This window comes from Notechis scutatus, chromosome 6 (genome assembly GCF_049901735.1).
Source record: "Notechis scutatus isolate UNSWTSFEM ecotype Mainland chromosome 6, rNotScu1.2, whole genome shotgun sequence".
NCBI classification, from domain to species: domain Eukaryota; kingdom Metazoa; phylum Chordata; class Lepidosauria; order Squamata; family Elapidae; genus Notechis; species Notechis scutatus.
In genome coordinates this window covers 6,297,955-6,323,354 of record NC_142014.1, presented here as the reverse complement: position 1 = coordinate 6,323,354, position 25,400 = coordinate 6,297,955, and the positions used below count along the sequence as shown (strand labels likewise).

The following is a 25,400-nucleotide window of genomic DNA, read 5'->3' as shown; positions in this document are numbered from 1 at the left end:
TGTATCCTGAACTACACACCTGGTAATCTCCTTATCCCATTAAAGCACGAAATAGATGTGATCCCATCAGGGTTTCGAGCCAGGAGCCAATGCATGAAGTAGGCAATCATAGTAGGCAGCTCTGTCATGCACAGATTCCAGATTACTAGTTAGAAGCTTTGTAGGGAAATCTATTTCATCCATTCTCTCTACTTGTGTTGGGGAATAAAAAGAGCCTTAACCAAAAATCCCAGTAGTTTTGAATCCCATTTTAGAATGAATAAATTTTTCTCAAGCTTTGCAGTTTTACTATGTGTGGACTTTAATTCCCAGAATACCTGGGCTTGGGAATTCTGGGAGTGAAATCCACACATCTTAAAGTTGTCAAGATTGAGAATCACTAAGCTAAATTATAACAATTTTGCTTGGTTTCATTTGAGGTCTTAGAGGAATTTCTCACCGGTTTATCCCATAAATCCTGAATAAAGGACACAGGCTGAATGGAACAAGATGCCATTTGCTACAAAAAGCATCATGATTGCCTTTAACCATTAACCAGTGGAACAGCTTGCCTTCAGAAATCGTGAGCGCTCCATCGCTGGAGGTTTTTAAGAAGAGACCAGACTAGAGAGTCATTTGTCTGAAATAGTATAGGGTTCACCTGCTTGAGCAGGGGGATGGAGTAGATAGAAGACCTCCAAGGTCCCTTTCCAATTCTGTTCTAGTCCTATTCCCAATTTCCATTCCGTTACTTTCTATTGAAAAGGGATTCAAATATCCCGCTTTGGAAGAACGAGTGACGTCTCTTTGCATTGCTATCAGGTCGTAAGTGTCGGAGGGAAAGGAAAAAAAAAACCTCCTGTTAAAGCACTTGCGCCTTCACACTGCTGTGGCTGTTTTCGCACTCCCGCTCAGCCTTCCCGCTCTGGGTTAGGAGTAGTGGCAGTGTGGGCAGAGCGTTGCGCGATTTGAACCTTCGCTCTTCCCGTACTCGCTCGGAACTCTTTTGAGGAAGTGCTAAAATGGCGGCGGGAGGGGAAGTTTTGGGAATAAGTAGCAGACGGTGAGTTCCGAGGGAACCCGGGATATTAATGACACGGGCGCCACAGTTTCATCTTCGATTAGGACAGAGGCGGGAGGTGGGGCGCGGAGGCTGCTGAGGGACCCCTGTCCTCTTCCGGCTGCCATAGTTTTTAATGTGCCTCGTATTGGATGGGGGATGATTGCCCCACCTGGCGTTGGAAAAAAAAGGCCATAGGTCTTCCCTCTCAGCCTCCTGCTTCATGCAGCGATTGCGTACCCGCTGCTTTGCAAGGCTATTTAGTTTGCCGGCAGCAAATAGTCGGTCAAGCGGTGAACCCGGGTTGCCTGCCCACCCACCCCACCCTACAGACTTGCCATTGACCCCATTTCAAACTCTCTTAACTTCGTTAGGAAATCGAAATTTCCCCCCCAATAGCATTAAATAGGAAACACGCTTGGTCGTTCTCCTGAATACTTCGTGCTGCATGTTAAAGATGGGATAAAACTGATAAATGTTTAAAACGGCCAAGGTTTTAAACGTAAAATGCTGGGTCATTTGTGTGCAGAAATAAGTAGATTGGTTTTCTTAAGTAACCAAAAAAATAACCATCATTTAGGGTTTCTGGGACAAAGGAGCAACAACAGCAGACTGTCAAGTTTTGAAAATAAAATGTTACTGAGATAGCGTCTCTTTTCCTAATAAACCAAAGTGTATGGCTATCTACATTTTTGCATAGGAATGAGCATTTTGCATAAACTCTATGCTTTATTCTTCCATTGTTTGCATATAGAGCCACCTGTTTCTATACGCTGGAAAGATTGAAAAAAAATAGTTAATAACATCTTCATTTGAAATCATAGGTAATAATCTTACAATGGATTTAGATGTTATCCAATAAATCTATCAATTCCAGTGGTTAGAATACAGTACTGTAGATGAGGACTCGGATTATTGGGGGTAATTTATATGCAGACTCTGTAACTGGCTTAGAGAGGGCTGTAAAGCACTGTGAAGCAGTATATAAGTGTTATTGCTATTGCTATACAAAATTAAAACAAAACTGAAAAATAGTAGAAAATTCAGTTGACAGATAATAGTTATAAAATTGCATTTACTCAAGAGGAGTTTGCTTTTCTCTTAGGAAAAAAAAAATAAGTCCTATATTCGTGCTGCAGCTTTCTTACCCTGCCAATTTATAGTTGCCAATACCAACTAACATGAAATCTGGTGACACACCCTCCTCCCAATAAATAAATGTGCATCTGGTGTACTTGTACTGTGTATAGCCATGCTCTAAAAAGAACAAGCCCCAGTGCAGAAATTATATAATTATATTATATATTAAAATTGTTTTGGCATAACAGGCACGTGCAACTTACAGAGATCAGGACAGTAGTTTCAGAGCTTATTTTTAAGGGCTTAAAGGTGTGAGATGGATGTACAGTACAGGGCTTAAACTCAACATTGCCCCACAAATCCCTTCCAAATAGAGTACTGCAAAAATGATTTTGAAAAATGACCCTATATTTTTGGCTGTAACAATATCAAAAGGCCTAGGTGGTATAAACATTATGCTGGTGAGCTACGATCTGTCTATATGATGCATATTTACATCTTGTATTTTGTAAAATGAATTAATATACCATCAGTATATGTACTAATTTTAGTCATACATACGGAGTTACAAGTACAGAGATTTTTATTTTTCAGTGCTGTGCTTGACTTTACACTTTTACAAGTTGGGTGATCATATAAATACTTCAAATATATAAATAAAGATCCTACACATTTTCTTGAGTGGAAATAAGACTAGGTTTCGGAAATGTGCGACAACTTTCCCATTTCATATATGGAAGAGTTTTTAAAAGAATAGCAAAATCAAAATAATGAGAGAAATGGCAAAATCAAAATGTGAGGGGGACAAAAAGTAGAAATAAATGGAATCTTCAAATGCCTAGGAAGGACTAGGACTTGGCTTTTCCTGCTTCTATTTCAACAACATTATCTCTCTTCTTCAGTAAGAAGAAGTTGACTATTGTCAACATATGTAATTTGCAGGGTCAATATGTAAAATAAATTCCCCTTTTGGATTCATATATTATTATATTAAGATTTTAATACTGTATTGCCTACATTATCTCTTGCTGAAAAACGATATGTAAGGATGTAGACTTACTATATCTGTTTATGTTATACAATATATTATTATTGTAAAATTATGTTTGTTTTTCAGACATTCAGTAGTGACTGATCATTATAAATGAAACAATACTTCAAGACTGCTTATGCATCATATTCCTTGGATGAAATTTAAAGATTTATATTCTGTAAAGTGGATAGAATCCCTACCAGTCTGCTTACATGTGTAGATCATTGCGTTACTGTGTTAGCCATTGTCTGTATGCAGCAATGACAAGACTGGAAGAAGCAAATCGAGAAGTGAACATGCATTCCTCTGTCCGCTACCTTGGCTATTTAGCCAGAATGAATTTGTTGGCAGCAATATGTATGGGTCTTTATGTCAGGTGGGAGAAAACTGCAGATGCACTAATACTCATAATTTTTATCCTTGGATTATTTGTTCTTGGAATTGCAAGTATACTTTATTACTATTTTTCAATGGAAGCAGCAAGTTTAAGTCTCTCTAATCTTTGGTTTGGATTTTTACTTGGCCTTCTTTGTTTCCTGGATAATAATTCTTTTAAAAATGATGTAAAGGAAGAAGCAACAAAATATTTACTTATTTCCTCCATAATTATAAGAATATTGTATGCTTTGGTGCAGAGAATATGTGGCTGTGTTCATCATCGGCCCATTTTACTAACAACGGTTGAAGTACTTGAGCTGGTTGGGTTTGCAATTGCCAGTACAACTATGCTGGTGGAGAAATCCATGAGTATTATTCTATTGATTGTGGCTTTAGCAATGCTGATTATTGATTTGAGGATGAAATCATTTTTGGCAATTCCAAATTTAGTAATTTTTGGAGTCCTTGCCTCTTTGTTATTTTTTCCATCCTTGCATATACCAACAAATCCATTTCCCTTGGGATGTTTTTTTAGTTGCCTAATAGCTGATCCCCTTCTTGATGTTTACTTCAGTGGACTTTCAGTTACGGAACGTTGGAAGCCTTATTTATATCGTGGTCGAGTTTGCCGGAGATTTTCAGTCATTTTTGTTGGATTTATTGAACTGATTTATTTCATCCTTTCAGCACTTAAACTAGGTGATTTGGATCTCTGGTACTTTGTAATACCAGGCTTTTCCATTTTTGGCATTTTCTGGATCATCTGTCACATCATTTTTCTTATAACTCTCTGGGGATTTCATACAAAACTTAATGACTGTCAAAAAATATATTACACACACAGAGCAGACAACAATGGCCTCGACAGAGTAATGGCATCTAAAGGAATGCGGCATTTTTGTTTAATTTCAGAGCAACTTGTCTTTTTCAGCCTTCTTGCAACAGCGGTTTTGGGTACAGTATGTTGGCAGGTAGGTTTTAATATTTTTATAGTCCTCTGTCAAACTTTCTTTAAAGCATGTGTACCAAAAGGAGATTATAAAACAATTATGGTTAAGGCTTTTGACAAAAAATAAAAGCAGGATAGAATATTATCCCTTGAAAAGGATCCACCATGCTCTGTTTATTTTATTTTTCTTTATTTTATTTTTATCCCACCTTTATTACTGTATAGGTAATTCGAGTTAGTAAATTTGCTAAGTACTCATTTCTCCTGTTTTTTCACACAAGAACTATCTAAAATTTTCATTCGGCTAAAAAAAAGGACAATCCTTTTTATTGAGTGGGCTGCATTTTATCATTTGACTGGTGGGCAAGCAACAGATTTGGTGACTATAATAGTCAGTGCTGAAACTTTTCAGCTGATGGGGAAGGATGTTTGGGGGATGAATATTTACCTTCTGCCATTAATTTTAATTTGTTAAGCTACATTTGTAGATGTACATTGCTATTATATTTGATGCTGATTAATGACCAATAAAGATTGAAATGAGTTATTTAAGGTGTAAATAGCTGTGTTTCATTTTCCAAGTGCCTTTTATTCATGGCATCATTAGTTGCTGCCATCCTAAAAGTAATGAACATGGAGTTCATGTATTGAGGTTTCATATTCACATTATGACTTCTCTTACAAGTTCTTTTACAGAATGCAAAATAGAGTTGGAAGATCTTCTGGTCCAACCCCCTGTTTAAGCAGAAGACCCAATAGCAGGGATCACCAACCTTTTGGGCCTCAGGGACCACCAAATTCATAATTTTAAATCCCGAGGACCAGAGACACTGGGAAAATCCCCCCAAAAAAAGTCTGCAGGAAAATTTCCCACCCTGTTTTCCTACCGATCAATAATTCTTTATTTGGGATCGCAGGAGACCGTCTCCAGCTCCAATCTCGGGGAGAGAGAGAGAGAGAGACTTTTGGCTTCATGCAAGGAAAGCAGCAGAAGCAGCAGAAGTCTTTCTCTCCCCCAAACTCCACCAGAATTTAGTCTTTGTGAGACTTGTTGCGCCGCCGCAGCCTCTTGGAGCAGGATGCCTTGCAGGGTCCCAAAGACTCATTTCTGGCAGAGTTTGGGGGAGAGAAAGAAAGACTTTTGCTGCTTTCCTTGCATGCAGCCAAAAGCAGAAGAAAGAAGTGGAAAAAAGCAGCTCGGTGGCCAGGCGAGGTACGTGGGGTGAGTGGGGCAAGTTCCCCCCTCGGCCCTTTCCCCCATCCCCTCACTACCTCATGTTGTTCGCAATGCAAGCAACGCAAGCCTTGTGTTCCTGTGGGCCATGTGGGTGGCTCAGCCTTATGTTCCCACGCAGACTGGATTAGTTAGTTTACTTTATTGTCATTGCACCTCGTACAACGAAATCAAACACCACCTTCAGTGCACTTCATGACCATGAAAATAAACACAAACACACATCCTTCACACTCTACGTTAATGGCTTTGGGGGTGACATTTCTCTGTGGACCCCCCAAATTTTCTCGTGGACCACCAGTGGTCCCCGGCCCACTGGTTGGTGACCATTGCTCTATACCATTTTAGACAAATGGTTGTCCAATCCCTTCTTAAAAGCCTCCAGTGTTAAGGAGCACCCACAATTTCTGAAGGCAAGCTGTTCCTCTGGTTGATTGTTCTGTCAGGAAATTTCTCCTTAATACTAGGTTGCTTCTTTCTTTGTTCAGTTTCCATCCATTGTTTCTTGTCTTCCTTCTGGTGGTTTGGAAAATAGATTGACCCCTCTTTTTTGTGGCAACCCCTCAAATGTAGTATTTTCTACACATACACACATAAATGATCCTTTAGCACAACACAACACAAGATATGACCAAAGTCTCTCTTCTTTTTTTAAAGTAAGCTAGTTATTTTCATTTGTTCCCCTTTATTTTTACAGACCACCTGTGAATGTCACCTCTTACCTCCTCTAACAAAACAGGAAATATCTTTTAGTTCTGTTTGTCTAACTTGGATGGTTAAAGTTACACTACTTTTAATTTCTCCTTGAAAGATAGATGTGTAAACCAAGTTGCCTTCAGAGCAAGATTTCTCTTATTTAGGAAGCAGCTCTTTAAGATTCTCTGTTGTTTTTTTTCATCAACCCTGGTCCCCCTCAATTTGCTTTTAGCCACTAAATCTTCACAATTAAAAATGGTTTCTATTAATTTTCTTATTTTTAGCATTACTTCATTATATGTACAAGGACTAAGACAGTTGAGGCTGCCACCAATAGTTTTCAGCTAGGGAGAATTGTTAAATTGTATTGCAGCTGCCTCCTAAGTCACCAAGAAACAGGACAACTGTCAGTTAACTGGGTGACAGGGAAAAAAAAGAGTGTATACTTCTTTCCACTGCAGTGGAATTGTTCATTAATTGGCTTAAATTATTATTCCATGAAAATGCATATTTATATAAGAAATATTAATACTTTAAAAAATCAGAAATACAAAACATAGACCTAATGTAAATATTTGGTTGACTGTGCATATACTTAATAAGCCTGCGCAGCTATATTTTTTTAAAGTTGTAGTGCATACTATTGAACCTTTTGGGAGGTGAGGAAGTTAGGACCAAATTCAGAATTAGCATCGTTAAGATTACAGTATTGCATTTGAATCATGTTTAAAATATTGTGATTTTAAATGTTATGTATTTTCATTCACATTTGCAAACTGGTAAAACTGTAATTGTATGTATTTAATTCTTACAACAAATTCATTTGTAGAAATCCAATGGAATCTTCATGAGTGTTTTCTTGATTGTCTTGCCTCTTGAATCTATGGCTCATGGGTTATTTCATGAACTAGGAAATTGTTTGGGAGGCACATGTGTTGGCTATGCAGTTGTGATCCCTACCAGTTTTTGCAGGTAAGTGTTAATACAAATACATGTTATTTAATACACAGTATTGCAGTCATCCAGTTATGCTAATTTATCTACTAGATTGCATTTTTCTCCTTTACTTATCCTAATCTGAGAAGTTGTATATGTAACATTTAAGGAATCCATAGGAATGTGTTGATTTGTTATTAAAACTGATGTAGTGAGCACTTTAAACTTTAAGAAAGAAAACAGTGATGATGTTAATTGCTTTTTGTTCTGAATAGAATTCTTCCTAATGGCAAGTTCAAGTCATATTTTTTTAATAAAAGAAACAGCATTCCAAATGAAGTTCTATCACTATTATTTCTTTCCTTTGGAAAACATCTTCTGTTCACACCGATTTGGCTGTTTACCTGCTTTCTATAATAGTTTTAGATTTGGAAAGTTTGTATCTGTAACTGTCTATCAGTGCTTTATGTGCATCTCATCTGCTTTGGAGATGAATGGGTTGGAGAGGAGTGATGAATGAGTCTAGATATACAGAAAAGATTCTAATAACCCCTTGAATTATCTGTCAACTAAAACTGATAAAAAGTGTCGGGGAAGTTTCTTCAAGATCATAGGATAATCGGTGCCAATGTATATCTGCTGATTACAGCTAGGTTTTGTTGAAATGGCTAGTAATGTCTGAGCAAAACCACTTCACATGTTTGCATGTTCATCTACCCAAAAGTGTGCCTCTTTATAAATACTGAGTTTCCCTGAAAATGCAACCTATCCCGATAACAAACCACAACCCGATTTTTACGCCTGTACCTAATATAAGCCTTACCCCCAAAATAAGCCCTAGTTGAGCCCTGCCTACCATCTGGTTGTATGAGGTGGGGCAAGGCACAGACATAAAAATCAAGCTAAGGCAGAGGGTGGTAGTGCTGCCCCACATGGCCCGTACCCGCTTACTTTAGGACCGCCACAGCTTGACCTTTTTTGCCCCGACATCTATCATGCCACTGCCTGACTTCTGCAACTACTTGCGGCCAGATGCCACATGATACCTCGTGCCAGTGCCGCTACTTGTGGCAGGATGCCGTGTGGCTTCTGGTGCCACCATTCATGGCAGAACATCGCGCGGCTCGTCACACTGGTGCCACGGCTTGCACACGCAACGGCACAAGCCCAAACATCGTCCTACTGTGAGTGGCGGCACTGACGCAACAAGCCTTGGGACATCCTGATGTGAGTGGCGCCACTGCTGCAATGAGCCATGCAACATCCTTCTGTAAGCGGCGGCACCAGCATGATGAACCACACAGTGTCCTGCCGTGAGTGGCACCGACGCAACAAGCCATGTGGCATCCTACTGCGAGCGGTGATACCAGCGTGATGAGCCATGCAGTGTCCTGTTGTGATGGTAGCATTAGCGCTATGAGCCTTGTGGCATCTGGCCGCAAGGGGCCGCAGAAGTCAGGCAGCGGTGTGACAGGTATCAAGGTGTGGCTGCGGTGGTCCTAAGGTAAGCAGGTAAGACACTCCCTGAAAATAAGACATGCTTATTTTGAGCATGAAAAGAAAATAAGACCTTACTGTCTTAAAAATTATTCCCGTTGCATATGCTATCAATGAGATATAGAACTTTTCCATGGTTTAGGCTGCTAATTTAAGCTATTTGTAACTGAACATTCTTGTTTTAAATGCAATTACTGTGGTGAATTATTTCATAATACAATATTAGATAGTAAAGCAACTTATAATAAGTTGTATTTATTACAGTGTTTTAAATTTTTCTTCTATTTCTTTCAGTCCTGATGGGCAACCAACATTGCTTCCACCTGAGCATGTTCAAGAGCTAAATTTGAGGTCAACAGGCATGCTTAATGCTATCCAAAGGTTTTTTGCATATCATATGATTGAGACTTATGGCTGTGATTACTCCACAAGTGGACTTTCATTTGACACGTTACATTCTAAACTAAAGTCATTTCTTGAACTTCGGACATCAGATGGACCTAGGCACGATACTTATATATTATACTACAGTGGTCATTCTCACAGCTCTGGGGAGTGGGCACTAGCAGGTATGTACTGAATATTTATCAAATTTATAAATTGCCCATCTCACTATTTAAGTGACTCTCAGCGGTTCTCAAGTAAAAAAATTATAAAACCCCTAAAATAAATGAAGTCAAAAAGATGGAGAGAATGCGCTCAATCCACCACCTGAGGTTGTGTGCCACTTTTGGATCCCTGTGCCAATTGACAGAGCCAGGTCTTAACATTCATTGACAGAGCCAGATCTTAATATTGTGTTTCTTTCATTTATACAACTTTAAAACTCATTTAGGCTGTCATTTTCTAGGACAATTTTAGTAATCTGTAGTAAGGCTGAACTATTTTTTAAAAATGCAGTATGCTGGAATATTTACAGAGCAGCTATTTTCAAATTGGTAAAGCAACGATGTTTTTGCCAGGGTTCCACAAATTGTTTGAAAGCTATCCCTGCCACTCTCTGCAGGTAGGTGCATGACATTCATTCATTGGGAACTTAAAAGCTACTTATAAAGCAGTTGTGCATTCACATATATTTGGAAACTGCTGGGAGCAGTTTTGAAAACAGCCATGTGAAATATGGCAAAAGATGCGGTGATTTTAATGATTCAAAGGGTGGTGCTTAATTTCATTTGTAATCTCATGCATTGCAAAGTTCCTATTCTTGGCAAAATATTTTGGAAGTGGTTTGCCATTGTCTTCTTAGAATTGAGAGTCACCCAGCTGGTTTTATGCTTAAGGCAGGACTAGAACTCATTGTCACCTGGTTACTAGCCTGATGCCTTAACCACTGCACCAAACTGGCTTTTACCTATATAAAACTCATTGAAGCGGATTTATATTTTTCTCAGGATCATGTGGTTGCTCTCCATTATTACTGCACAATCTTTGAAAAAGGCAAATATTTTCCTTGAAAATCAAAATATTATTTATTTATTTATTATTATCTATATGTATAAAAGCAAAATACCACTCACGTGTCATCACAAAATCTCCAGAACCATAAAGCCTACAAACTTGAAATTTGGCATGTATGTTCCCCTTGGCTTCTAAGTACTCACTAAGAAAGGATTTTTCGAAATGACCATCAGAGCATTAGTATTTCGTATATTATTAACACGCTCTAATGCTAAGGAGTTCTATTCCCCTTCCCCACCTGAAAAGAAATCTGTTCAAAATGCAAAACACAAGCAGAGGAGCGGAGTTTCAGTTTTAGTTTCACAGCACTTAGCAGCCTTAGTACAGAACAGTTGAGCTAAGCCACAACCAGGCTCCTTGCTGTCTCCTTGCTCATACAGCAAATACTGTTTCAGTTTCCAAACAATTCTCAACTCTCTTACACACTGACAGGGCAGTGGCCAGATGAATACCAATGGATGCTGGTTGGTAGAGGCAGAATTTTTTTCTCTTATTTTTCTCCCCAAAAACTAAGCCCGACCACATACTTTCGTAGTGAAGCACAGGCATCTAGCTAGTTTAATATATAAAACACAAAGAAAAGTAGAAATAAGAAATTAGGGGAAAGAAAGAGAGAGGGGGAAAAAGAAAGTGTGAGGTACAAGGGAAAAAAGGACAAAAAAAATTCACAGTATAAGATAAAAACACTCCAACTTTTTCCTTTTCATTATAGAAATTAGCCATTTCTATAATGACAAATCTTAATTGAGAAAACCAAAGTCAAAATTTCATTTTCATTACAAGCACAAAATCCAGAAGTGATATGCACTTTCTCCTCTTTGAATAAAATGATCAATTTCTGCTTTATCTTCCCTGCTATGGAAATAGTACGTATTTTTATTTGCACCAAATAATCACAAACTATCACCATTTTTATTAACAAGGTTCACAATATTCTTTCAGATCCTTTGATCTTACAAGGAAATTTTCTTTTTTTAATCACCCTTTTTAAAATGCTAAACTTTTCTTTAAACAAATTTCTCAAATCAAAACTTTCTAATACCTCTTTAACTTCTTAAAGGGGTGTCAAACTCAAGGCCTGCAGGCCAAATCTGACCAGCAAGGTGGTTAGATGTGGCCCACAGGGCTGCCCTGGAAACACCGAAGGACAGGCCTGTGGTGGCCTGTCCCAGGCCAACTGGGCACTGATCTGTCTTAGATCTGCGGGGCTGCCTTGGCCCAGGCCCCTGGGTGTGTGCACAGGAGGCAGCAAGCTCTAGTGCCTGGTATCCCTTGGCACTATGTTCTGAGTGCTTCCTTTCACCCAGAACGGCAGCCCTCCTGCACGCGCCGCCTTCTGCGCGCATTCCTGGTGGGTGGGGCTTAGGCAGTGTCACAGATTTAAGGCTGGCCAAGGTCCGGCCCAGATGGCTGCCACCAGATGGCAGATCAGCGTCTCCATGCCCTGCTTGCCGGCCTTTCACTGGGATCGCCCCACCCTTGTGTGGGAAAGCCACGCTGCAAATCCAGGGGTGGGATGCTACTGGTTCGGCCCGGTTCTGTAGAACCAGTAGCTCTGAAGAGCAGCAGACATCAAACCCGTTCGGTGTCTGCTGCTCTGTTTGGCCCAGCTGCCCGCCCGGGCTCTTGGCTGTTCTTTATTTCCTGCTTTTTGAACCTCAGCTGTTTTGCGTGGCACAGCTGAGATTGAAAAAGCTGGAGAGAAGAGTTTGAAACGCTGCACACTTGCGCGCAGCACTTGTCAGCTGCCGGGAAGCATGGCTGAGGGTTTTTGGAAATGGTCTACAGATGCGCACAAAACGCACTCTCACCAGGGGTGGGATTCTACCTGCCGGAGAACTGGCAAATCACACCACTGTCTGGCCCCGCCCCGCCCACTAACTCCTTACCTGGCATGCACACCATCAAACTTGCCTGCTAAGTTGCTATTTTTCCTTTTTTCCCCCTGTCCATCAGCTGTTCTGCTGTGCCAGGAGATTTAGATTAGCTAGAAAGCAGGAAACCATTAGATTTCTTGCTTTCTAGCTAATCTTTAGAGCAGCGGTCGCCAACCGGTGGGCCGTGAGAAAATTTTGGTGGGCTGCAGAGAAATCTCACCCCCAGAGCACCCCTCAAAGCAATTAATCCAGGCTGCACAGAAACACAAGGCTGCGCCGCCCACATGGCCTGCAGGAACCCTCCCTGCCCACTCACTCCTTACCTGGTAAACTTGCCTGCTAAATTGCTATTTTTCCTTTTTCTGACCCACCATCTGTTCTGCTGTGCCGGGAGATTTAGATTAGCTAGGAAGCAGGAAATGGTTGGATTTCTTGCTTTCTAGCTAGTCTTTAGATCTTCGGCTCAGCACAGCCAAACCTCCCTTAGGACTGAAGGTTTGCTTGCAAGCAAATTCAGTGCAGATTCACGGCAAGCAAATTTGAGAGACTGAGCTAGTTGATGGCTGATAGATAGATCACTGAATGATTCTGTGAGCAACTCAATCTGCCTGCTTTGCCTGATTTTGGGTAAAAATTGCTCTTTTTTATAAAAAATTCAATATTTACATGCATGGTGTGTTGTGAGTTAATTTTGTGAGTTTGCTTGCAAGCAAATTTTATGTGACAGACAGAGCTAGCCAATGGCAGATAGATAGATCTCTGAATGAATCTGTGATTCTGTGCGCAACTCAATCTGCCTGCTTGCTTTGCCTGATTTTGGGTTAAAGTTGCTCTTTTTTTATAAAAAAAATTCAATATTTATATAAATATTTATAATATTTACATACAAGCCATGCCCAGCCAGTCACATAACCACCAAGCCACACCCACAAATTAGGCCACGCCCACACAACCGGTTAGTGGTCCCTGGGATTTAAAATTGCGGGTCCAAAAGGTTGGCGACCCTTGCTTTAGAGAGCCAAACCTTCCTTAGGACTGAAGCTTCTATTATTCAGTGCAAGTAGCCGATGGCAGAAAGATAGATCTCTGAATGAATCTGTGATTCTGTGAGCAACTCAATCTGCCTGCCTGCTTTGCCTGATTTTGGGTAAAAGTTGCTCTTTTTAAATAAAAAAATTCAATATTTACACACATAGTATGTTGTGAATTAATTTTGTGAGTTTGCTTGCTGGCAAATTTTTAGTTTAGTTTACTTTATTGTCATTGCACCTCGTACAACAAAATCAAACACCATCTTCAGTGCACATCATGACCAAGACCATGAAAATAAACACAAACACACACCCTTCACCCTTCATACATTGAACTGGAAACCCTCGACACCACACCAACACTGCACTATACAGCAGAATTCAAAAGAGCTACTGCCCTGGGATAGAAGCTGTTTTTCAGCCTATTTGTCCTTGTTTTTATTATTCTGTACCATCTGCCAGATGGTAATAGTTCAAAAAAGGATTCCCAGGATGAGATGGATCTTTGAGAATGTTTTGAACTTTCTTAAGGCAATGGGAGTTATAAAGCTCTTCCAAAGAGGGGAGAGGGCAACCAGTGATCTTCTGGGCAATGACATTAACCCTCTGGAGTGCTTTCCTATCTGCCACTGTGCAATTAGCAAACCATACAGAGGTGCAGTATGTTAAAATGCTCTCTATGGTGCAGCGGTAGAAGGTCACCAGCAGTTTTTCATTCAGTTGTTGTTTTCTGAGAAGTCTCAGTATAATCTCTGCTGGGCCCTTTTGACCAGGGCTGAAATGTGGGCACCCCAGGTCAGGTCCTCTTTTAGAGTAATATACAGAAACTTAAAACTGGCCACTTGCTCCACTTGGTCTCCATTGATAAGCAAGGGCTGGATGTCTGATCTGTTCCTTCTATAATCCACTATAAGCTCCTTGGTCTTATTGGTGTTGAGGACCAAGTTATTGTCTCCACACCACGAAAGCAACCGGTCCACCTCATCTCGGTAGGCAGACTCATCCCCCGGAGATAAGTCCCACCACTGTTGTATCATCTCAAATTTAGCAATAGTATTAGTATAGTAATAGTATTCTCTCCTTCTTGTTCTGTGTCCCCTATATCTTGCTGTTGTTCCTCTTGGCTTTCTGTCTCCAGCTCCTCCCTACCACTGCTTTCTCCCTCTGTTCCTCCAATCTGGTCATATAGGTCTTGCACTTTGTCCAGGTTATCTGTTCTAATCCTCTTTTCCTGCCACATTACTAACATGCCTTCCAGGACTAGCCATCGAAACATTATGTTCTTTTGAATAAGTTGTGTTGCCAAAAACTTATAGTCTTTTCTCTGTTCACGTATCTTCTTCGGGATCTGCTTCAGGGTTTGTACTTTATCTTTATAAATCAATGGTTCGTCTTGCATTATCTTATATATTATATATCTTGTTTTCTGGCAAACCTAATATGAACTTCCCTAGGCAACCTATTACGCTGCGCATAACTAGTTTGGACTCTGTAAGCCTCATCAATTTCTAACAAAATCTCTCGGGTCTCCCTTTGTAGGGGTGGTGCAATTAGGTCTGCCATAAGAACACTCAGGTCTTCGTCTCTACTCTTGATGATGTTCTGGAACCTCAAATAATAGGCAGCACGGTCAATCTCCATATGTGTAATTTATTCTTCTAACCCCTTATTTATTGTCATCATCTTATTATCCATTAATGCCAATTTCTTTTCATTTTGTTCTGTTCTAAATTCCACTGCTTGTAACTTCTGCTCATTCTTCTGAATGGTTTGCTGAATTGTATCAACCTTACCTTCTAATGTATTGATATTTCCCTTCAATTCCATGTGATTTTGCGAGATGTTCTCTTGCGTCTTTATCTGTTGTTCCTGCATTTTAAGCATAGTTTCTTGAATAGTCAGTAATGATGCCTGTATCGTTTGCGTATTGGATGCCATACTTTGTTTTTCTGCCCCTAACATTCCCTCAATCGTCTTCTAACCTGCCAGTGACGCGACTATCAATGTTGGGCTGGATGTTGTCTTCTTTGTTGTTTTCCAAGTTGAAGTTATAGCACTTGTCATATTTCCAAGCTCTATTTATTTCTGCCTATTTTACTATTCACTTTACAATATGTTTTAAGTTGATCTCTTACCTCCAGTATATTTCTCCCACATCTCGGTTCCCTTTATTGTAAATATATAAATTTATCTCTAATTATTGTCTATTTCTCAATCACAAGGTCTATATCTATGTAGGTCTATATATATCTTACTCAAGCAAAACCTTTTTGCCTCTTCCTATCCTATATATACAATATATTATAACCATTCCTTTTTTCCTTGTGTCTTACACTGTTTAGGTCAATCTATAGAGCCAATAACCTTTAATATTTCAATAAATAAAGTAATCAAAGCCCCCTTGTCACAATAACAAGTTAATTAATCACTATTACTATTATCAAAAATAAAGGGAGAATCTAATTTTAACTTATATATAATCACTTAAATACTTCTTAATATCTTAATCAACGCTTATTTATCACTATATTTTCTTAAACCAATAATCAATAGTTAATCAAAATAGCTGTAACACCAAATATTTCCCAAACCCCCCCCCTTTTTTTAGTTTCTTATGTTCAAATTTAAATTGGGCTAATAATCCAATGATCCAACATTTTCAATTCATTCAGTTCATTCAATTACTATATAATTCAATCTTATCTTTCAATACCAGTCTATTTTTATTTTCCTTAGAATTTGCAGCTCACACGCCTCAATCTGGTTCACCACTTTTCTTTTCTCGCCTCACCGTCTCAGTCCAAGAAAAGAAGAAAAAAATCAAAGAGTTATCCAATCTCTTCTCTCTCCCACCTTGTCTTCTCAGCACTCCCGCCAAATCTCTCTCTATAAATCCACTCGTCCTTTCTCCGTTTCTTTCACAGCTTCTTTCACCATCTCTTTCAGTCCAGGCTCCGTCAGGTTGTCTTCTTCACCGCTCCCCTTAATGTTGCGCTGTCTCCTTCCGCTTAAAAGTTGCCCAGTCACTCCTCTCTCTGTAACTCGCCTTTCTCCACCTCTGTCATCCTGGCTTTTCCTTCTAGTTCCTTCAACGTCTTTCCGATTCCTCTTTACCTCCTCTTTGCTTCTAACACTTTCTGTTTCTTCCTCCTTCGTATCACTCTCACATCCCAGCTAGCTTTCACTTTCTCCTTCTCCCCTTGCCACACAAGTCCCACTAACACCCTCTGTCCGAGAAGAAAAAAGAACAACCTGTCCGTCGCTCTTCGCCTTACCGCCGTCTTTTCACCACCTCCGCTTCCAGCTTCTCAGATTCTTCAAAAAAAAAGAAAGAAAGAAAGAAAACTTCTCTTCTTCCACCAACTCTCGTCTTATTTCAGCTTTCCTAGAATTTTCACTTCTAACTTGTATCCCTTTCAATCTCTTTCAATCTCTTTCTGTCCGTATTAACTGCTGAGTCGCAGCTCGATCTTGCCGTATCGCCTCCTGTCCTATGGGGTTATCCTTCCCTCACTGGAGCTCCTTTTTCCAGAAAACAAATTCAAGAACTTACTTTTTTGGCAAGTCACCACTATTGCGACTTTGGGATTTCAACTTCAATGACACTTTCTGTAAAAATCTTCTCGCTTCCTTCTCATTTGCAGTTCAGTCATGGCCTCAGGTCTGCCATAGTAATGTGACAGGCACTTTCACACCTGGTTTCAGTAGTTTCCCTTCATGCCGGCTGGCGATCGCTCTTCGCCTCTCCATCGTCCAGGCTTCCCTTCTTTTCTGCTTGACTTTCCAGGCTCCTCATGCCCTGAAAGGTCCCTAAAAAGCAAATGAATGGGATCCAGGGACGGAGACCGCTCTCCCTTCACCCTTTCACCATGACATCACCACCAGAAGCCTCCTCCCCCTTCTCTCTCATTTGTTTCCCTCTCTCATTCTCTCTCTCCAGCTGTCTCTCATTTCTCTCTCCTCCTTCTCTCTCATTTGTTTCTTTCGCTTTTTCCTCTTTTATTCTCTCCCTCCATCATTTTATCATTTTTCATTTTTCTCCCCTTTCCTGACTCATTTCTCCCCCTTCGCTCTCTCCCCTTCTCTCTCTCTTCCCCCCTTTTCTCTCTCTCATTTCTCTCTCCCTCTCCCCCTTCTCTCTCTCATTTGTTTCTCTTTTTCCTCTCATTCTCTCCCTCCATCATTTTCTCTTTTCCCTCTCTCTTTCTCTTCCCTTTTCTCTCATTTCTCTCTCCCTCTCCCCCTTCTCTCTCTCTTTCTCTCTTTTTTTCCTCTCATTCTCTTCATTGTTTTCTCATTGTTTTCTCTCTTTTTCTCCCCTTTTCTCTTATTTCTCTCTCCCTTACCCCCCCCTCTGTATATCTCCCTCTATGTCTCTCCCCCTCTCCCTCTCTATCTTCCCCTCTCTCTCCCCCTCTCTCTGTATCTCTCTCTATATATGTATCTCTGTGTGAGTGTGTGTGTGTGTGTGTCTCTCTCTCTCTCTCCCCCTCCCCCTCTCTTCTCTTTCGAAAGCTGAAGCTTGGCAAAGCTGGCAAGCTCTCCTTGGGGCTCTTCGCTACTCTTTTTCTTTCTTCTTGGCAACTTTTTGGAAATCTGGGCTGGCTGAGGAACAAGCGCAAGCCACGGCAGAGGCTTCCCTTCAGGCGACCCTCCTCCTGCTCCCCCTCCTTCTCCTCTCGCGACCCCCTGGCCGGCTGTGGCGAGACCAGGAGGCTGTGCGCAAGCAGGGAGACCTCCTCAAGTGAGCAGCTGCCTGCCCTGCCTGCGCTGTTGCTCTCTTTGGCTGAGCCCGGCCGCTCACTTGAGGGTCTCCAGGCCAGTGTGCACCCTCCCAGCCCTGCTACAGCCGGCTAGGGAGTCACAAGAGGAGGAGAAGGGAAGCCTCTACTGCAGCTCACGTTCATTCCCTCAGCCAGCCCAGATTTCCAAAAAGTTGCCAAGAAGAGAAAAGGAGTTGTGAAGAGCCCCAAGGAGAGCTCACTGGCTTGGCCCAGGCTTGGCTTTCAGAGAGAGAGATATATATATACAGACACACACATACACAGAGAGAGACATAGTGAGAGAGAGATACAGAGAGAAGGGGAGACCGCCTGACCCCAATAAATGCCTTAGTAATTAGCTGTGGAGTTTTGCAATTATCTTCTGTGGAGAAATATTAATAAGATATGATAACGTTGAAAATCTAAATCTAGTTAGCATTCAAAATAATCGCCCCAGGGGATTGCTGTGTAGTGGACACGATTTCATTTTTAAGAGCAGTGTACTGTATTTGAGTAGTTTAATAATGTTTTTTGCTTTGGCAGATGCCCAGTAATATGAAAAAACAAACAGCTAAGCAGTTATGCATAAGCCATGAACTGCAAAATGGTTTGAAAAGTTGAGCTTATTAGTTCAGATCACAAAGCTTTTTGGCATTATTAGAACTGGGTGCTGAACTCTTACCTTTATGAATTTGCATACATAAAAAGATTGATATCCTCGGATGGATAAAATGAAAAAAGCAAATAGAAATGCTCTTATCTTCAAATAAACCACATTCATAGTGCTATATAGCAAAGTTAATAAAACATGTTTTTAAACTTGGGAAGATATCATATTCTGATTCTTGTTAGCCCCATTTGCCACAGTGTGTCAACCATCCCATTTGCATATGCAGCAAAAGAAACTCCTAGGACATTATTTTGCCAAGAATATAACTTTACTGATATATCGATACAGGCACAGAAGAAGCTAAGCTAGCTCTGAGGTTTTCCCACGAAAAACAGCATAGTTAATTTCCGCTTTTCCCTATTTGGGCCACCCATTTTCCACCAATCCAAAATGTTCTTTTTATTTTGAAAAAACAATCTGCGCCTTCAGAAGATTCCCATTGCTCAGTCTTGATGCGTCAGGATTTTCTCACAAAAATTCCTCATTCCTCCCAGCTCCCAATACATTCCAAGCATTCCCCCCCGCCTGCATTTCTGTTGTCAGGTTGCAAGTAGAGGTGTGTTTCGAGTCAGCCTTGACAGAGTGACAATATTACTCTACTAATCATGAGATATCATTTGATTTCAGGTTAATCAATGACTGGACGCCTTAACTTTGAAGTGGATCTCCTAGAAATGTGTGACAATATTTTGTTTAATGATCAAAATTTTTCACAACAGTTTAACATTTTTATCTCATTGTAAAAGAATTGATGGAGGTTTTAAAACTAATTTCTTATCTAATTAAAAGTAAACTTCCTTTGAATTGTACTTCCTGTGTTTCATAACTGCTCTAGTTAATTCTGATTACATAACATGTTGCTTCTTTTAGGGTTGAAATGGGAATTGTTTAACAAGAACAAGAAAGCCCCATAGGGCTGCCGTTATTTTGCCTTCTTTAATGCACTGACTGTTCATTCAAGAAAATCATTTTTTTTATTTTTTTGCAAGAGCTGATAGTTCCAAAGCTGTTTACATCTTTGATCTATATATAATCAGGTCTTGTTTTTCTTAAAGTATCTTAGCTCTGGTCCAGTGTATTATTTGAATCTGAATGAATAACTTGTATTTAAGAAACAATTATTGCAGAATTGTTTTACACTGTTCTGGTTTTATTTCATATTTTAGGCCCAGAATTAGGGATACAAAAGTCACGAGCCTTGTATTATTTCAACACATACCATATAGCCAAAGATTGGCTGTGATTTGTTTTTTCATCTTCTGTGCATTTGTCAGCTAATAATATTAACTGATGGTTAATATTAAGATAGACTTTTCATTTCCATTTTAAGAGCATTTTGTCAGACAGATAATAGCATACTTAAATTGTTTCAAGTTTGACCAATGCTTTAAGAAAAAGATGGGAGAAGACAAACTTCTAGACTCTACATTTCCAAGAAGTTTACTTTTATTTTATTATAAGAAGTATTTTTGTCTCCATGTACAGGTAGTCCTCAAGTTACAAATGTAATGGAGGCTGCCTATTCCATTCATAACCCGAGGATTCGTGGGAGTGAATCTCGTACTTTGAATATGATCACTCCCTCCTTTTGCCCATGCATTCACTAATCAAATGCGAGGCTTGTGAAGTGCACATGAGGTATCTCGGAGTGGGGAAGGCCATGTGGGGGAGGGACTAGTGATGGAATAGGCCACCTGCTTCAGACCACCCAAGGCTTCCCCCAACCCATTGAAATATCTCATGCTCCTCACAATTGCTTCTTTCTCCCCCCACCCCACCTGACACGCCAGTTACTGACCTCGTGAAGATCTGTCTCCTCTCCAGTGTTTCTGTTTTTTTTGCCGGCAAGCAGCGAGAGCAGAGGGAGAATAGGACAAGCGTGCCCTGCTCAGCTTCTCTGATCATCGAGTCTGCCTGCCACTTCTGGAGCGGCGGGCAGCCTCAATGAGTCTCCTCCAAGGGCTTCCAGGCTCTGTTTGGAAAAGCATTTGCACGAAGTGAGGCTTTGGGGCAGCAAACTCACATTGCTCCGAGTCCTTCCTTAGCGTGCAACCCCTTTTCCTGCAAAGACTGGAACCTTCTGGGTGCCCTGATCCCTTGGGATGTCAGGCAACCATTCTCTGAACAAGCAGATGGGCACCTGAACTCGTGCAAGACCCTGCACCCCAGAAGTTTCCAGTCTTCATCTGGGCAAAAAGTATTTGAGTGACCCTGGACCCTGGGGGAACAAATTGCTCTGTTTCCAACCACTCTTATTTCCATGCAGACAAAGTTTGGAGTCTCCATAAGGACAACAAGTGTTTGAGCTATCCTGGGGCGGTGGAAGCAAACCCAACCTCCTGCCGTAGGCAGTTTCCATTTACTCACCCCATGGGGTTGCTTAAATACTTGGTGCCCCTGATGGAGACTGGAAACTTCATCTGCATGGAAATGGGGCACTTGAAAATGGAGCTTTTCTTCAGCAGAGGCCTCGACGAAAGGCCTTTCCTGGCAAAAATGGAGTTCCGGAGAGACGCACATATCCTCTGGGGGCTCCGTTCTCAGCAGCAAAGTCTTTTTGCAAAGATGGCAAAAGGCTTTGCAAATAGAGGGAAAGGTTCGAAATTTCAGGCCTTCCCTCCGTTTGCAAAGCCTTTTGCTGCAACTCTCATCCAGGCCTCCCATTTACAGAGGCCTAAAGTACGGTGAGATCACAAGAGATCAGTAGCATGAATTCTTGCACTCCTGATCTAGTGGGATTTTGTGGTACTTTAGGCCTCCATTCTCTGCCTCTACACCAAAGGCCAAGAAAGCAAAGGCTCTCAAGATCTTCCACAGGCCTAGTGCCTATGGAGACCAGGCATGGAGGGATGGAGGGGGAAATAGGCAGGGTGAACGTTGCGGAGTCTCTATAGTCATTCATAAGAGCGAACAACTGCTATGGTGCTGCTATGTTTGTAGTTTTGGGATCTGTTTGTAAACATTAGGGTGCACTTATCACATCACTTCAAATGTTCGCTAGGGAATGCTTCGGGGATTACCTGTATTATCTGCACGGAGCTTCAGTAGTGCAATTTTTCATGGATTGAATTTCCCGTAATGAATTTGATCTGAACAAAAACTACATTGAAGGCATTCTTACAGGACCTACTAATTTTCTAGTATTATTTAAAACATCATATGAGAAAACATGATGAGATTGGTATAAAGTAGGAATGGTTCTTTTTGTAATTATTTGCATTTCTGGTTCTCTCACAGGTGGAGATTTATTACAGCTTGACACGCTTTTAGACTGGTGGAGAGAGAAGAATGGCTCCTTCTGTTCACGGCTTATTATAGTCTTAGACTGTGAGAATGCTCAGCCTTGGGTTAAAGAAGTCAAAAGAATCAGTGACATGTATATCGGAGTGCAAGGAGCAGAACTGGCTAAAGTAGTAGACATAGAAGAATCAGACCCTCCCCACATTGGTGATTTCACCCAAGATTGGGTGGAATACAATTGTAATTCCAATCATAATATCAACTGGTTTGAAAAGGGGCGTACTGTGAAAGCTGTGTATGGAGTGTCAAAAGGGTGGACTGACTACACTTTACATTTGCCGACTGAAAGTGATATTGCCAAACACTGGATGATATATTTCCCCCGTATCACATACCCATTGGTTCATCTTGCAAACTGGTTCTGTGGGCTTAATCTCTTCTGGATTTGCAAAGCTTGTTTTAGGTGCTTAAAACGATTAAAAATGAATTGGTTTCTTCCTACGGTATTGGATACAGGACAAGGCTTTAAACTCGTTAGATCTTAACTAAGAATCAAAAGTGAGAGCTCCTACAACTTGAAACATGATTGGCTTATAACTTTTTTTATTTGCTACATTTTACTTTCTGAAGAAACGTTACTTATGTGGCTATATTCCTTTTTGTATTTTCTTGAGCAAATGCAAGATTTCACAAAAACAAGAAGAACTCCATTTGAAAACAAAAACAGCATAGATGTTAAGTGAAATTTGTAACCAAATTGGATTTGAATTTCATGAGAGCCATTAAATGTGACCGTGGACTTGAGAGATAGCTTTGTGTGCTTCTTTGCATTGTAGCTGTCTGATAAAAATTTGTCAAATTTCACACTTACTAAACACTCTGCTCTAAATACTCCATAGGACAGATGTATCCATTTCAGTCCTAGGTCATTGGAAGAAAGACTACTGAATCATGGTCATCTTTTGTTTTGAAAGGTTTCAAAAAGTAAAGCAGCAAAAACCTAAAATAAATCAAGTTATGCCAGATAGAAAGCTGTAAAGCTATTGGCACTTTTAATTCATGTTGAAATGAACTAAAGTGAATGTTACATTTTTCCATGAAACATAGGAGTCTTACATCCTAATCCTAGACAAACGCACAGGGCAATAAGTATTACTGATGTCAGTGGAGCTTATTGCCAGTATTCCTAGGTTTGGAAGCATAATGGTTTGTCTTGGAAATAATGCCAAAATTAATTTTTGAATATTTCAAGCCTTAATTAACACAACATCATAAAATAAGTTCATCAAAGCTAAACTCAACAAGGTTAAACGGATACTTTTCTCTGATTTTTAGTGGAGAAAGCAAAGCAATTTTTATTATATTGTTTTCTTCACACTGAAACACATTGATTTTAGTTTTAAAAAATACATCCTTAAACTGCAGAATCTGTTTCTTTGTGGAGCTAGAAAATAATTGAGTAGTAACTAAAATGCATATACGAGAAAACATATTTTCAGTTCATTTTTTTTGCTGATCAATTATTAGTTGTAACTATCCACTGAATTATTTATGCAACCATTTTAGAACTATAAAATTAAGATAAAGTATCCTTACAAATCCATTTAATATTTCTAATTGTGGGAGTTAAATGGCTTGTTTTCCCCTCTCTTTTACCTTATAAAATGTACAGCACAATGAAAGCATATAGAGTAACATAAAGCTGGCAATATCTGAAGATAATACAACATAATCTGCATTCTTTATTTTTTAATGGAAATCTGTTTTGTAATTATTGATTACAGTATTTTACCTCATACTTTGGTCAAGCACTATAAAATAGATTCAAAATTCATTAAGTGCCATTCCTATGTTTATTCAAATTACTATCAGTTACTACAGAATTTTAATTTAAAATATGCATTAATAGTAATGATACAGCTGAAACTTACTAATTGTACTTTTCTGACTTAAGCCACTTTTCTGTTTAACAGTTCATATATAACAGATTAGGAACAGGGGAAAATTCTTTCTCTCACATTGCTTATTCTATTCAACATCAATGGTCCGCAAAGACCAATGTCCCTAAAGAAATCACTTACTAAAAGACAACACTCAGAGTTATAAGTAAGATCAGCATCATGTTTTTCAGCCGATAATAGCAAATGAAGGATTCTGTGATGATTGAATCAAGATGGAGTCTAACTAAAAATCAGGACATTTTTCTAAAACTCTGCATCCTTTGCCAAGAGATGCCAGAATGCAAATATTAAATAAGTCAAGATTTATAAATAATATGAGAGAGGTAATTAGATGAGATCAGAGTACTTTTGTCCTAAAGTACAGTTTCAGCCAAAAAAAATTATCAGTTTTAATTTCAAATTATCAGTACTTGTTAAACACTAGGTGAAGCAGGGAGAAAAAAATTCCTTGAAAATAGTTTCTGAAACTAGATATTATTTAAAATATTGTTTTAGAACTCATTACATTTCATTTGTTCTCCTTTTTATACACATTTCCTATAACATGCAAGTACATCCAAGTAATTTGGGTCTAAGTGGAAAGTATATTAATTATATCTACAGCAGAACTAAGCCATTTTGTTGATTGTATAGCTTCATTCTTTTCTCAGCATTATTTTATGTGAATTTGAGGTTTTGGTATGCTAAAAGTGATTTAAGAATTTAAGCCTGAATTTACTGTCTAGCAATGAGTAATACTTTTCTTGAAAAAAAACTTTGTTATCAGTTTTTTAATTGAACGTATACTATAAAAGTATTTATATATACACGACTCATTTGTATGATATTTTTACATTTCTGTATTTTCTCATTCTGTATTTAGCCATTTATGGTTTGTTGTTATTTTTTATTAAACTTAATTGGATTGTATAGAAGTGACATAAATCAATTTTCTCCACCTTTCAGGGAGCATGCAGCTAAGCAAAGAGATGTAATAATTTCTTGCTTATTTTCTTTTAATGGGATGTCGCCCTTTCCTTTGACAAAATTATCTTTAGCAAAAGAGCGCCCATACTTAAAAATTGTTCTAACATAGAATAGAATTCTTTATTGGCCAAGTGTGATTGGACACACAAGGAGTTTGTCTTTGTTGCATATACTCTCAGTGTACATAAAAAGAAAAGATAAATTTGTCAAGAATCATAAGGTACAAACCCTAATGATAGTCATAGGGTACAAATAAGCAATCAAATCATACTAGGAGACAATATAAATCATAAGGATATAAGCAGCCATACAGTCATAAGTGGGAGGAGATGGGTGAAAGGAAGGATATGGGAGGATTAATAGTAATAGTAATGCAGACTTAGTAAATAATTTGACAGTGTTGAGGGAATTATTTGTTTAGCAGAGTGATGGCGTTCAGGGAAAAACTGTTCTTGTGTCTAGTTCTGGTGTGCAGTGCTCTATAGTGTCGTTTTGAGGGTAGGAGTTGAAACAATTTATGTCCAGGATGTGAGGGGTCTGTAAATATTTTCACAGCCCTCTTTTTGTCTCATGCAGTATACAGGTCCTCAGT

At 39.5% G+C, this 25,400-nt stretch overlaps 1 protein-coding gene across 2 annotated transcripts; it reads left to right on the top strand.

The window, feature by feature from the left end:
• The first annotated feature begins 826 nt into the window (after positions 1-826).
• Positions 827-24,748, top strand: TMEM168 (transmembrane protein 168). Of its 2 annotated transcripts, XM_087969294.1 has the most exons (6): positions 954-1,042; positions 3,237-4,501; positions 6,411-6,488; positions 7,239-7,381; positions 9,137-9,411; positions 21,879-24,748. In XM_087969294.1, the coding sequence occupies exons 2-6, from the start codon at positions 3,365-3,367 to the stop codon at positions 22,424-22,426; spliced, it is 2,181 nt and encodes a 726-aa protein (XP_087825420.1). In that variant the 5' UTR covers positions 954-1,042; positions 3,237-3,364; the 3' UTR covers positions 22,427-24,748. The 2 variants fall into 2 exon arrangements, with proteins under 2 accessions (XP_026524885.2, XP_087825420.1); XM_026669100.2 differs by lacking the exon at positions 6,411-6,488 and having other exon boundaries at positions 827-1,042.
• Positions 24,749-25,400: the final 652 nt, after the last annotated feature.

Coding starts and splice junctions, on each gene's coding strand:
- TMEM168 (XM_087969294.1), top strand. CDS start 3,365: ATGTGTAGATCATTGCGTTACTGTGTTAGCCATTGTCTGTATGCAGCA. Junction 6,489..7,238: donor CTGTTTGTCTAACTTGGATG/GTTAAAGTTACA, acceptor ATTCATTTGTAG/AAATCCAATGGAATCTTCAT. Junction 7,382..9,136: donor ATCCCTACCAGTTTTTGCAG/GTAAGTGTTAAT, acceptor TATTTCTTTCAG/TCCTGATGGGCAACCAACAT.